The sequence below is a fragment of the Crassostrea angulata genome, chromosome 10, assembly GCF_025612915.1.
Source record: "Crassostrea angulata isolate pt1a10 chromosome 10, ASM2561291v2, whole genome shotgun sequence".
Lineage (NCBI taxonomy): Eukaryota > Metazoa > Mollusca > Bivalvia > Ostreida > Ostreidae > Magallana > Magallana angulata.
Genome location: NC_069120.1, coordinates 26,955,685 through 26,971,298, shown reverse-complemented (window position 1 = coordinate 26,971,298; position 15,614 = coordinate 26,955,685). Strand labels below are relative to the sequence as shown.

At 30.5% G+C, this 15,614-nt stretch overlaps 1 protein-coding gene across 5 annotated transcripts in view; it reads left to right on the top strand.

The window, feature by feature from the left end:
* Positions 1 to 5,015: 5,015 nt before the first annotated feature.
* The window catches only part of LOC128165324 (uncharacterized), a 32,131-nt gene continuing 21,532 nt past the window's right edge, over positions 5,016 to 15,614 (top strand). For all 5 annotated transcript variants that reach the window (XM_052829741.1, XM_052829739.1, XM_052829740.1 and 2 more), the window contains exons 1-3: positions 5,016 to 5,173; positions 6,641 to 6,953; positions 13,967 to 14,074. In XM_052829741.1, the coding sequence (XP_052685701.1) occupies positions 6,734 to 6,953; positions 13,967 to 14,074 (328 nt within the window). In that variant the 5' untranslated portion in view covers positions 5,016 to 5,173; positions 6,641 to 6,733. The remainder of the gene's footprint in view (positions 5,174 to 6,640; positions 6,954 to 13,966; positions 14,075 to 15,614) is intronic.

Sequence of the window (15,614 nt, the reverse complement as noted above, 5' to 3'; positions counted from 1 at the left end):
TAAACAAATCAAACACGTAGACTTATTTTGCTGATCATATACACAAATATTTAACTTCCTTATTACATCGTGGAAGTTTAATATTAAGATCTTTACATTGCACGGAAAAAATTATACCGGGGTTATTATATCTAGAGAAAAAGGATCCCACAAAGAACAAAACAAAGTCATGTGAACAAACAATTGTAATAGACAAGTTAGGATCTTTACTTATGAAACAGATTACGCTTACCGTCCACATTTTGAAAGACGAAAAACTCACCTCCGGTAGACGGCTCTCGTTCAACATTCATCCATCGCCATGTTAATCATGAATAATTATTGACAAGTTTTCATAATTCTTTAGATTAATATCACAAAATATTCTCTGCCGTTTACCTAAATGCATGCAATAAAACTTAAAATATGTTTATATTAATACTCTGAACATTATCTTCTGTTCTCTTGTAGACATAATAAGGGTATTTTTTTTCGAAAGAAATAATCGTACAAATACCTTTTCCCTTTAAGTATTCTCCTAATCTCATCTGACATTATCAGTGTAGATTGAAAATTTACAGTGAATCACAATTTGAGTGGCTTCCGTGGTACGAGTAATATTTTTCACGCTCTTTGTGGACTTTCCAATATTTTTATTATCGTATGTTTGTTATCAAATATTTTAAAATTTATTGCAGCTATATTTAAATTCACATGCTTTTCATGCATTTTGACTTTCTCAAATTAAAAAAAATGCTTAGAAAACATGTTCAGCCATTGAAACTATTTCGTTTGCTGTATACGCAGACCCAAATTTATTTATATATAATTACTGAAACGTTGCTCCGCCTGTTTTGTTTATATTAATATCTATTAACTACATAACAAATAATTAAAGTTCTATTTATTTCATCAAATATCGAATTATACATCTCTGCAGTTATATATTGTGATCATCGCGAGGTGAAAACTCGACAAAAAATAATGGTTTGTACAGATACTGAAAAAATTTAAGTACAGTACTAACAAGGCAAATTATGAAGTTGGGTTTTTTATATACTTTTTTCCGGTTTGTTTTATATTTTTTTTTTGGGATTATTTTTTGTATATGCAGTGAACTCTGAGCACTATTGAGATAGGTCGTTATGACAACACTGCCAGGAACTCGAGAAAATGTATAACTTGTCAGATGAGTTTCAGTTTTCTTCCCACATGACAGTTCTTTGTTTATTTGCATAATATCTATCCAATCTTATTTTCGGAAATTTAAAATTTAATAATACTGAATGAATGGTTGATATTCTAAAGACTTTTGTCTAGTTTCCAAGACCACTTGCTTGCAAGTTTGAAATGTTATCAAATGTAAATATTGATGCGCTTTAATGCCTTTCAAGTGAATAAAGAATAAATAGTTAAAATTTAAAATAAGAAATGTAGATCTAAGTTTCCTGTAATACGGTTTCTGAATCTCATGTAATGAACTTATTTTGTGACTCGCACAATGTATAACAAGTTGACTGATTATTCAGCCTAGCATACTGAAGTTTTTATTGAAGGATAACTACGGATAGGCATGCCCATTAAAAATCAATGTTATATCGACCCGTTCAATTTTCTCGTTGTCAAGATACAAATTAACGATCACAAAAATGAACTGGTTGGGCAAGTTAAAAAAAAAAAAAACAAGTATAATTACAATCAAAAATTTGAAACTATAAACCCGAATATGGGAAATGAGTACCAGCCTAAAATCCATATAATTCATATTCCTTGTGGATAAAAAAAATTAAACCATTAAAAGTGTGTAATTCGCGTGTTTTGAATTTATAAAAACTGAAACATATTTCATAAAAAGCAATGCTTTAAACATTAAAAAAAAATAACTTGGAGATATAAATAAATAAACAAGTTTAACTTGCAGTCATTCAATGCCGTCATATGACATACAAAATGTATTCTCTTTTTTTTTTAAACTCTCGAATGAGGAATAAAATTAGTACAAATATAATCACATTTTATCTTATTATCAGCCCACAGAGTCAATGAACAGTAACGCGTATGTATCCAATAATTCAACATTGAAGATAGACACAACATTTATCCCAATAATTTACCATGAATTCATTTTGCATTTTCATTTCTAGGTAACTTTCATTAAATTGAGTATTTCATGTATCTTCTCACCAACAGAAAGCGAATAAAGAATATAAAAGAAGGGATTTAAGACAAAATGGACATTCAGAAAAAAAACTAGTTGATTGTATTTCTTCTAACCAACAGAGAGCGAAAAAATTGATATAAAAGAAGGGATATAAGACAAAATGGACATTCAGAAAAAACCCAAACTAGCTAGTTGATTGTATTTCTTCTCACCAACAGAAAGCGAAAAAAAGGATATAAAGGAAGGAAGGGATATAAGACAAAATGGACATTCACGAAAAAATCTAGTTGATTGAATTTCTTCAATTTCATACCATTAAGAATTAAAGGTTCTGTAATTAAAACACAGTGCGATATATTTCTTTTTAATTCAAGGCATGACATAGAATGGTTATATAAGTACGAAAATCGGTTGTTACATTGTATTTGAGCAATAAATAAAAAATATACGTGAAAATAAAAATACTTTCATTCTTTAAGATATGTAAAAATGCAAACCAGAGGGTTTAAATTGTAGCATATTGAATCGCTTTGTCATCAGAACAACAGTAGAAATAAAGGAATACAACATGTAACAAAAACACTTAAACTTTGACTGCAGGAGGAGTCATGTGAAACAAAAACAACATGTGTGTTTTTAACTTTTAAATCAGTTCTATATGCATCATACCTATTGCGTAATGTATGTGCAGTTAACTGCCAGTGAATTAAATACTGGTGTACTATACTTGCCGACAACGACATACATGTACATATTTTAAACAATTTTTTTATATTTACATCCTCAAACTTTATTATTTTGTATTGTGTGTGCATTCTGTTACGCTAATATACAATTATAAAATACTTTAGAAATTTCATGTTGCATACAATTTTAAAAAAATCCTTGCTATACATATACGAATTGTGAATTAGAAATAATTTGTTACCCTTATCCTTCATTTAACGTTCTCTTTGAATATTCCAAAGCAACGGTTTGTAATAAGCCGTTAATGTAATTTCGACAAGAATATTTTGAAATTTTTAGTATATTTCCAGCTAACACAATATTTTTTCTGTAACATTTAATCGGAGACATCGTTTGGTTTTTTTTTACATTAATTTGCTCTTGCAGTAATTGTACACATTGAGGTTGTTCTTCCCCTCTCGTTCTCGTGGTGTTTCTAGGGAGGAAATCGGTGAAAAAGAAAAAAAAAATACCTCGCATATTATATTAAGAGACGCAAGAAATACTCTGTCTGGAGAGGAATTTTGTTAATGCCTCCAATATTCACCCCCACATATTTTTATCTCTATAGCTCTCGGTCCATCTGTCTGGCTTTCATTCATATATCCCAGCATTTGCAACGTACTATATGACGGACGTGGGTCCATCAAATCCTTTTATTGATCTTTATGTAAACCGTATCTTGAAATGGAAGCAGGCATCAATCACAGGCAGTCTTTCAATGACCACTATTTTTCCACACCTAATAATAATTTCTTGCTGCACGTTTTCGATGGAATAATGCGACCAATTTGTACTTCACAATGTATACGACGAATTTTTGTCGTTTGAACTTTTGTTAAGGATGCCGGGATTTGGATTATAAAAAACAAGTACTTTTATACTAGATAAAAAAACTAGATAAAAAAAAATACCCAACATTCAAAAAAAAAAAGAAGATTTAAAATAACATAACAGTTTTATCTTTTTTTAAACCTGCAGTGTGTCAATAAATTTTACGTCTCCTCATGAAATATTTCAAGAGTAAACAACATAAAATTTTAGACTAATTTTTAAAAATTGTTCACGTAATTTATCCTGTTTGTTATATATAAACCAATATTTGTTTGCATAAAAAGTGACATAAAGACCATTTTAATATATGACTTTGTTTTATTTATTGAAAGCATGTTTAATTGTACAATTTAATTTCATAAATATTTTCATGAAATTTATGTGACTCATAAAGCACCCGATCAACTTGATTTATTTGAATAAAACAAAAATATTTAAATTTGTTTCAAATGATTGTAATACAAATGGAAAATTGTTTATCTTTTAATAAGTAATATTAGGTAAAAGATTTGTTGATAGAATGCGTTTTGAGCTAAAATACAATATCATAATTAACATATTTTTCACAAAAATTCAGATCATGTAAGTAATAGTTTAATTTTTTTTGTAAACCAAATATCAAAATACTTACGCTTTTAAGGCCAACAGATCGCTAAATATAAAACAAATTGTTAATATAAAATCGCACACGGTTCCGCGGAAAAGCACAATAACACACACACGGTAAAAATATCCCTGACCGCTGGTTTCACCCGCATAACAAGTGGCGAGGCCTGCTATCGCTCGGTTTTCAGATCGCGTTTTAGTACAAAAACTCTCAACTTTCAATTACAAACGACAGTGCCGGGCAAACTTAATACTCTCCATTGATTTAAAGAGATCAGATCCGCAGTGGCGTTTGTCCATCATGAATTACCCATACAGCACTCCACGTGATTGTAATATAAATAAACAGTCTCTAGATCCCCAAAGTATATAGATTATAAGTAAAACGAGGTCACCATTGAATGATGGTGTTTGCGATAGTTATGCCTTGCAGAAACTCCATTAAAACACAAAAATCCTACACATAAATCCAGCGTAAATGAATCGTTAAAAAATACGACCATATGCGTCCCAATTTGATTTGCACAATACCCTCATTTCGTGGGGAAAGAGCTTTCAGAGTTTCTTTTCCTCTTCCAACGCTGGTATTTGTTTACCGGGGAACACAGAAAACACGTATGTAAAACGAGAACAGATATATGTGTCCACAGGGGATTTGCAATCGACCAATCAAATCGCAGCTAACATTCTTGGCGAGAGACAACCCCGTACCAACAATAATTCAATGTGCCTTGCTTAGTAAACCGCGTCGAATGTGTATGATAAAATCGTTATCGCGTTGTACAGGCGCAGTATATGCAGACACTAGAAAACACTCGCTAAAGGATTGAAATGGATTTTAACGGTTAGGAATTCTTCGAGAAAAGGGTAAGAAATGAATTTTCCTACGATTAAACAATTAGTTTACTTATGACATGATATGGTTTAAGGATGAATCATGTGTAATTATTTGCGACGAAGGAATGTAAACAACTGTATTAGGAGAAAACCGACTACGGTCTAGCTGTAAAAAAACCGTCATCAAATTTTTTAAAACAGTTAATAAAGGAGGAAGATATATGTTACAACGATTTTTTTTTTATAAAAAGGGAGAGATTTTGGGTAATATTTTAAATGCCGCCTTTACTTGAGCCAAATCCATAGGTCATTTAATGGTGGAAAGATCTAATTTCAAAGTTTTTAAAAAATATTGAATAAAATATTATGTGAATCTTGTCATATTTATTAATAAACATAAAATATGTTAATTTTAATAGCAAAATTATCATCGATTCGAGCAATTGATATTGAAAGGAAAAAATAGATAAATGACCAAAAAAAAACATACATGGTGTACTTACGTATTTTCCGAAACCGGATTTAGAAATATGTTTTATCAATATAAAAAATCTTCCAAAACTGAAAGACAAAAAATGAAAATTGTTGAAACCGTACATGAATAATCATGGAATTTATTGATATGGCAGTTTGAGTAGCTGTTTCCTTGCGGTGTACTAATTTTTAATCACCCGGAAATTAATTGGACACAAAATCCACAACCCCCACATTTCATCCCGATTTCAAGAGTGACATGGTCATTTTTGTTTTTTCTGATAAACATGATTTGAGACCGTGTTTACCATTTTTCCATAAATAGACAGCGGGTTTTTTCTGTGTTTGTGTTACTGGCTAGTTCATTCAAAGCTGAACAGAATAAAGCATTTTCCAGCTAAAAAACGAAGGGAATTATTCCTTGAAAACTTAAAAAAAAACTAAAGAAAGAACTACTTTTAACCTTTGGTTAGATTTTGTAGGAAGAAGAAAAACCGGAATTTTAAAACGAGGGTTTTCACAACTGGAGGTATAAGTTAAAGAAAAAGAAATGTAAATTTCAAAATAATTACAATAGCGTGATGCAAACTAATACCGCTATATAGTCATTTAAACGATCAATATATTTTTGGTGCATTATACCCTCATGCAAATAAACCTGTGTGCTGTGAAAAACTAGGTTATGTTGAAAATGATAGATAAAACCGCCAAAGTTTCTACGGTTGAGATAGCTTGTCATGCGACAGACCTAGGGTAGCCACAAACCTTGTGTGCGATTTCACAGACACTCTTTTGTATAAACTCAACAGTGTATAAAAACCCAAAGCGGTGTACAGTCGATATTTTGTTTTATTAAGCTACAAAATTATACACAAGGATGCAGTTTTAAATTAAAATGGAAAGAAATTGATTACGTAAGCGTGCTTGAATTTATTCAGGTAAATAGGGAGATTATGAAATGCAGACCAACAGTCTGACGCATAACCAAAATACCATTAAAGCGTGTGTTTTCTTCTTTTCCAGATAGCATGCACTGTTTCAGTTCAAGAAAGTGATTTGGGAAAATATGAATACCAGTTCCCTACAGGATATTATTATTGTCTTTTTGATTCAATCATGGACGCTCCCGTAGATTTCTCATTGGATAGAGCACGGATCTTAAATGGAAATATTACCCCTTACAATGGGAGTAACTTCAACGATTCTGGGAGGTCAGCGTCTGTGGGAGGAGGAGGAGGGTGTGTTCAGGACCTCAATCGAGGGTCTACGACCCCCTCCACCTCCGGTGACTTCCACAGATATTTCCACCCTGCAGGAGTTACTTTAGGCCCTCAAGGTACGTCCTCAAATACTCGTTTTCTGCTACCTCAAGCATACGAACTCTTTTCATGTAAAATATGGTAAATGTACTGAAACAATGATTTTTATATTAAACAATGCCATCTGTTTTCAAGTCACATGTGAAGAACACATTAACTGTTTTAATCGTTTGACGATAATTTGAAGAAAAAAATCACTTTCCGATAGGCAAGGTCTGAAATCCGAACTTTAATCCTATAAATAAAAAGTCAGTAAAAAGGTCGAACGAGGGAAAGCTGGAATATTTATGCATCTTTTCTTATGAAAGTTGGCCGTGGACTTGATATTGAAATGTTTCTTCGAAAATCTCCTCACATTGTTGTGACAGCTTGTAAATCAATTCAAAAATGACCGTATGAATCTGGGATCTTTTCTTTACTATAAGATTTAAAGCTCTGCATTGGTCTACCGATCAATAAGCATCCAATATGAAACCCAAATTTCTTTTTTCCAAGCTCTACATTTTTGCTTATAGAACATTTTCAGATAAAATGTTATCAGTCTAATTTCCTGAAATTTAGTGGTATAATCTCTGATAGCTCCCATTATACTGCTAGTAATATTCCTCGATGTCACATAGAAAACATCTGCATGTGTTAAATCTAAAATAGTTTGTGAAATGCATACATTTTGTCGTTTTTTTGTATGTTGTATATTATGATTTTTAAATATGAATTAATTCTATATATACACAATAAACTGCTAATATGTTGTGTTTTCTTTAGAAACATTTTTATCTGTTTTGTTGACAAGTATGTTCATGACATTTCCCTCTTCGGTATTTACTTTAGTACTTTTTGATTCATTATGGAAATTACAGGTAGAATTTATAAAATGTGTGCTCTTGTGGCTTCACGGTGATCCAAGTTTGCCCCGCATCCTAGCGGGTGGCCTTTTTATCATGTGTCTGCTTGAAAATAAATTTGAAACATATTTTCGTGTCCGTGTTTAACGTTCAAACTCACAAACATGTAGTTCAAACACAACCAAGAAAACAGCTGCTTTCTAAGCAGATGAAATTCTATAATCTTCATTTTACTGTTTGCGAAATATCCAAATTTCTGACTTTGTTTGCTAATACTATAAAATCGTGTATTCTCTTTTGCCTTTTTCTTTCATTTTATTTATGGTTTTGCGTACCATGATATAGTTGGAATTTAGCATTGCCATAATCTTTAACAGGAAGGATTAGGGGAAAACAACAACACAGTATATAAATTATTTATATCATTTGTACTATCAATACTTGATGTGAAAAAAGATATAACTGTGAAAAAAATCATATTTTGAAACGTTAGATAAGTTACTAATTATTTAGGTACTCGGATCATGTACTTGCATGAAGCGAAACAACTAATGAAAAGGGGTATAGAAACACGTTGGTTACGTCTGATTTCAAACAATTTTTGTCCATATTAGAAAACAATAACGTGAAACACTTTACAAAGTCCATACCAAGAATTGACACACATTTTTGTCTATCCCATGATTTGTTTAAAATAAATCTGAAGGCAATTAAAGCATGTAGAAGGAGTAGACTTTGCCCAACTCCTGACAATTTTAACAAGCATATCATAATCCATTGAATATGTCTAGTCAATGACGTAAATATTAATAGATCTGTAATGAAGTAGTAATTTTGATACAGCTTGGGGTGTTCCTTAAAAACAAGATTATGCTGTAGTATCTTGCGCAATGAATTTTCAATACCAACAGTATACACTTACACGGTTTTTCCACATTTTCATATGAATAGGGATACAGTACACCTTAATGACAGATGTTTTCATTTATTTTGTTGGTTTTCTCTGCTTGTGCGCAATCAAAGCAATACATATGTAAAATATTTTGTCTTTTATTTTTGTATTCTTCACAGGAAATCAATAATCTTTATTTGATGTATATTTATGTATTGTATCCCAAAGAAGAGGACCCAAAAAATCAATCCTCTCTCTGTACATGTACCTCTCCTGTAAACTTTGTACTTTTTCCTCTCCCCCTCTCTCTCTCTCTCTCTCTCTCTTCCTCTCTCTCTCTCTCTCTCATATATCATTTTTTAAGATACCCCAACCCTTTTACTTTAACTTATTCATTAGATACCTCTCTTAATATCGCCATTTACTATTTATTAATAACGATATGTAAAACCTTCAGGAAGTACTTTGTGTTTCCATAATGTCATATTCTCTTTGAGAAAAAAAAATAATTTTGAAGATGTCACACGAAGAATTATATTTAATGTTCACAAGAAAGAATGACATTTTTAGCATTTAGCAAACAAGTATGATGAATAGAATACAATTAACGAAACCCAACCACGCATTTTCAATGTTCAATATCGGCTTTATTCAAATATTTCTTTATGAATATTTTTCTAATAGAAATCAATTAATTTGGGTAAATTTTAGCATATATTCAATTTCTGCTTTAAATGTAAGTGCGCTTCAAGAACGAGTAATGATTTATCCTGTACTTTGTGTAGACAAAAGTGTTTAACATAACAATAATCGGAACATAAAATTTTTGTCAAAATTCACAAATAAAAATCAAACATAGTAATCAGAAACAAAGTACTGTAGGCTTGTAGTATTTCTTTTCTGTAATGGTTTATTACTTGCCCCATTCTCCAATAATGCTATAACGTTTCATTTGCAAAACACAAATTTCATATTTATTAGTGAATTTTATTGACGTTTTGGAATCCATGTGGCCGTATGGCTGTTTGTCTTGTGAAAATATACATTTTCACGGTAGTTTTCTCTTCTTCCTTGCGTCATATGGTCACTGTGTATCAAGTCGACAAAACGGAGACCGATTTATTTATGATCTTCCTTCTATTGTTATCCTAATCTCTGCGGATTAGTTTACAATTTAATATAGAGACATGTGAAAACCTGGCTCGTGTGTATCTCGGCTTTTCTACATTTTCTGTTCGGGCAGTTAAAGAAAGAGAGGTTAGATAATTTATTTATCGATATAAATTGTTATGAATGGACGTTAAAGTGATATTTTTTCTACCCTTGAAGTAGTTTGTTATGAGTTTAAATAATAATGAGTTGTTTTTTGTTTGTTTTTTTTTTTCCTAAAAATAATCATAATGTTGATTGATTCGAAAGTGTAAACGGTCGGTACTTGCTGAACACTACTTTACACCAAAATATATGGTACTAATATTATTACTCAGTGAAGATATTTAATTTTTATCGTAATAAAAAAAAAAAAATCTTATATCTAGTACCATAGACTATAATTCTTGATTTATGCACTGTAGATCGTGTTTATTATTATAATGTTCAATAGTTTTTTCAATTGCTAATTTTCTACAATTGTTTGTCGATAGAAATAACTGATCACCTTCACCCCAGTACTGTGAAATATAAAAATAATGTTCATAAGTCGATAAGAAAAATAACAATTTTTGTTCTAAAAATTCAACAGATTACTCACAAAGTAAGAAAGTGCCGATTTGTTGAGACACAAAAGAATGATACAGCCCCAATAATTGAAGATTGTTTATATGTAGTAGAATTATTATGTTTTTATTGAGTATTGTTTCGGGGTTTTCTCTACCACTTTTCTTAAAGCTACATATATCTGTCAACAAGCGTTGTAAGAATAACTTTTTTCAGCAAGATATTTTTTTTTTTAAATGCCCGAAAAAAACAAACAAAATCAAAAAATAACTGAATATTTTATTGATATTTTCCCTATGAAATTTAAAAGTCGGTTAAAAACTTACCAAACAGAAAATAAAATTGAATCCATTAGTTTCTGTGAAATCACCTGACAGAAACAGAGTCGCTTTATTGTAATAAAACTTTTAAATTGAGTCCCCGGAGACTTAACCAAGTAGTATATTATTCGCCGAACAATGCATGTAGAATTCACACAAAGACTAGCATTTTGAATTTCTCCTTCGGTATTTAGTTCTCACAGTCAATATAGCAAGCCTAGCGTCGCCATTTTGTTAAAAACATATCTGATTCGGTTCGATATTTCTTAAACTGCAAATCCCGATGAATAATAAAGAAGGAAGATTTACATTTACACTACTGGCAAAAAATTCACACATACAACTTCGTTCACGTTCACATATAGGTCATCAATAACATTAAATTCGGCCTTTTACGTCGAACGAAGCGTTAACAAAGAGCAGTCGACCTGATTTCTTACCACGTCTGACAGGCAGGGACGATAGCATTGTAATCCTGTGAGAGGCCAGCAAAGGGGCGAAAATGTAAATAAGGTCGAAAGGTTTTGAACCAATCAATGGCTTGTTCTAGATAAAAACTAGTTTTAAAAATGTATAAATCAAATGATAAGCAATTTTTATATCATAATTCGTAAGAAAAAAAATGAAAATGAAGAAAATATTATCTTATACCCCATCCCTGAAAAATAAAGTTTAATGCAAATTAAAAAAGCATCGAAAGATATATAAATATGAATAAATTATGACTATCTATATTCTTAAAAACAATTTATCTTGAGAAATTTGATAGCTCAATCACTTTTGCCTTTCTTAGATTTATGCTTTCATCTTTCTTGAAAAATATTTCAGTGAAAGTCCCGACTGTAGTTAAAACACATAGGCTTTAATTATGAAAATGGGCGTTTCAGTCGTATATTACTATTTGTGCAGTATTTCTCATAGATTACAACAACACTACCACGCAAAGCTTTTATATGCTAGTCTTAGAAGAATCTCCCAATGTGTTTGGCATCTCACGAATTCTATGTTTACCCAAATCTTCTATGTTTACTTGATTTTCTATGCTGTAGATTCGCTAATGTATAGAAACCTTGTGTAAAGCCTTCAGTAGAGATCCATTAATTTTTCAGAAATTTGCTTTATAAAATGCATGTGGGGCTTGGACTTAAGATAAGACACATTCTCTTGTTGAGGGTATTCTTTAGAGAGTCGATATTAAGCTGGAACAAGCGATTACGTTGGATGAATACATCAAACAACATTCTCACAATTAAGTAGTTCTCTTTGATTAGGCATATTCTATGAAATCTGTCTATAGCAGAGACACTATAAAGAATACAGTGCGGTTAATACAAAGTACTTGTATTCAAATGTGTATCTCTGTATAAATAGTATCTGAGAAAAACCATAATTAAAGATTGTATCAACCATAATTCGTTGAAAACGTGGTCTTTATTTGCAAATTTTCTCTCTAGATCAATATTTGATTTGAAGTCATTAAATGTTAATTTAAAAATATCAATTTATAAAGATGTTCTTTCCATTTTAAAATTTTTGATAGATTTCTACAAAACGCGATGGTATAAAAACAGTGTCTTCCACTTTGCATAATTTCAGTGTGAATAATATGTACATTTAGACAACCTGAAGCAGAAAGTATAATTGATGCGCATTAATTCCACAAGGACCGGCATATGGAAACATTCCACGTTTTATTTCGGTTTTAAAATAAGACACATGTTCCATTTCACAGCATGACAATCCCACAAATATGACAATCAAAATAAACGACCTTCAACAGTCGTGTATACGTCACTCTGTTGCAAGTATTCTCTTGACTTGTGTGAGATGGAAATTATTTTTCGAAAACAAGGAAGGAAATGTTTAAGATTTAATGACATTGTTATTATTATTGGATATTGATGACATGTTGGGAGTCTTATCGAGAAAAATACTTTTGACAATTTACTACATGTACTTGGATCATAGTTTCCCTGCTTCAAAATATGTTTGCATAATGGTACAAAATATTTTTTCTTATTAAATTGGGGAGTATCTTTATCATTATGTAAACTGTAGTTGAATGCTGCTATTGGGTAGATTTACTTTTTTTATTACATTGTAACCGTTGATTATATTTCTTCAATAAATCTGATACTTATGTGGAGAATTACAATTTAGCAAAGACTAAAAAGCCTAGAGAAATATTTTTGACTCCACTGCACACGAACCTAGATATCAGCTGCCCTCCTGATTCTTCAGTATCATGCTTTATTGGCAACAGGTAGAATTAACCAAACATTACACATCAAATCAAACATGATCAGATTTCCATTTAATAAATGGTTTGTCTTGATTTATGGCAGTTTTGTGACTGAAAAGAACAACTTTCGTTAACATCTTTTTAATGTTAGTCATATAGTGAATGCTATATATATATATATATATATATATATATATATATATATATATATATATATATATATATATATATATATATATATATATAAGATTTTGAATTTTAACATAACTTTCTTAGAAGAAAATAGAGAGAAAAGATATATTGTCAAAATAAAGAAAAGTTCATTTCTATTTCTATCAAGCAATGTTTTAAGAGTGTGTTCCTCTTTACCATTTTAAGAGGATTTAAATTACTTGTGATGAATCAGACTTTAAGTTTGCTTTATTAATAAGATATATTTATTTTATTGTCATCAATATTAAAAAAGATAAGTGCATTTATCTAAATAGTCATAACACTAATATAGGAGGATCCCGATATACATGTAATGGTATTAAACATTATTGTGAAAATATCAAGGAAATAAAACACACAGACAAAACCAGTGAGTGGGTTTTGTTTAACGAATGCAGAAAGATTAAGAATATGTATTTATGATATTACAAAACATGTTAAAATTACATTACATTTGCACTCATCAATCCTGTTCCAAAGTTCCATAATTAAAGATGTTCTTCTACACTTTTGCTCTAAACTTAGTTTATTGTCTTTCAAAGGCAGTTTGCAGTTTTATTTGCTTTTAATAACCTGAAAAATACACATATAAACTGTTATTGACCATTTGATCGAGTAAGCTGAATTAATCAGCTTTTTTTTTTATAAAGTCACTATTTAATATAACGCTTTTACTGATTTTTGGCATAAAAAAGAAGCCCCAACTTAAATCATCTGTATTGCATTTCCTAAGATAAGAAAAATCAAATTTAAACATTCTTATATCAAACACATTTTGATTTTTCCTTTTCTCTTTTTGTAGGTGCAACAATGCATCCGATGATGCACAGTTACTTGGCCGGAAACACCGGGGGAATTCCGGATCACCTAAAAGCTTTACTTCCGGACTACTACGCACCTCACTCTGAAGGTAAGTCATGAAATCACACGGCCATATTTAACAAATATAGCACCAAAAAAGCAACACTGAACAGCAAAAATAAATAGCGACACAGTCTGTAATTGAAATTATGCATACTAGTTCAATATTTTCCCCACCTATAAAGGATAGAAATAAATCACCTAACAAATGTTACATAAGATAAGGAAGATTATTTTTGGCAAAACGTTATTACCGTTATCTGATATATAAATAACGTTACGGTATTGTAATGTTTCTAATCCGTTCAATCTTACTTTATAAATTATCTTTATTCGTGTTGCAATTTTTCTTCTCAAGCTGATTTTGAAAATACTACCGTAATTACTTTGTATTTGATATTTTCATGAATAATGGAAAAATATTTTATTGGAGTTTTGAAAATATCATATGCTGAATTGGTCAGTATCTCTTGGAAATATGATTTTCAAGAAGAGTATAATGGGCATGGATTCAAATAAAACAAATAGGCTTCTTTCATAAAATGAAAATTTCTCAAAGTATCATTTGCAATCAAAGAATTAATTTACATCGTATTTTGTGACTCATAAGCTTGAAATATAGCATAAATTTTATCAACTGACAAAAGAAGTTGAGATGTTTTCCTTACGGCACTTTGTTTTGAAAAGGACATCGTATATTTCATACCAATTTTCTTAGTGAAGAGAAGGAAATCGTTAAAGTATAGAAACACTTTTTTAAAGGAAAAAATTTCTTTTCTTAAGGAAAGACTATAAGGAAAGAATTGAAAACATCACAGAATGCATCTGTTGCTAACGTATTCTGAAAGAGTGGTCTGTTGTGTGTAGTTCTATAAATATTTTAGTGATTCGATGCAAGCACTGAAGAACACCTATCTATCGGAGCTAATTCGAAACATTTCTTAAAATGATTTCCTAAAGAATATGCTAAACTAAATACCTTTCCTATTTCTATGAATTGATATACAGTTTTTGTCCATTGATGATGTAAAAATTGTTATTTGAAAACTTATATGGTAAAAAGAGGGATGCCTTATTTATATATTAGGGCTATTGATATTGGAGTTTAGGTATTATGAATCTTTACTATGAGTGAATGTTGATGGTTAAAGGAATGTGAATTTGATCATTTAAATTTCGTTGAAAAAAAAGTAATCAGTCAATTTCTACATGGGGAAATAAAGGAATTGGTTTCAAAAAGGACAATTTTTAATACAAATGTGGGATATGAATGTGTTCATATATATAAGTATTTGCATCCTTTTGATCATTGTCTTTTTAAAGAGATTTAACAGTATTTGTTACTTTTTTCAAGTACATGTTTCATGAACTTCTGTAATTATGGAAAAAAACGAGTAACCAAATTTCTCGTACATTCATTCATTTATATATATCACCGAGGCATTTATTGCTATTCATGTCGTCATGTTTCTATATATTTTAATATTCCAACTGCCAATGTTTCCTTTATGACATGAATTTTCATGAATGCTTGTAACGAAAAAAATGCTTAATACAACTATTTGTGTAAGGGAGTATCAATTTTTACT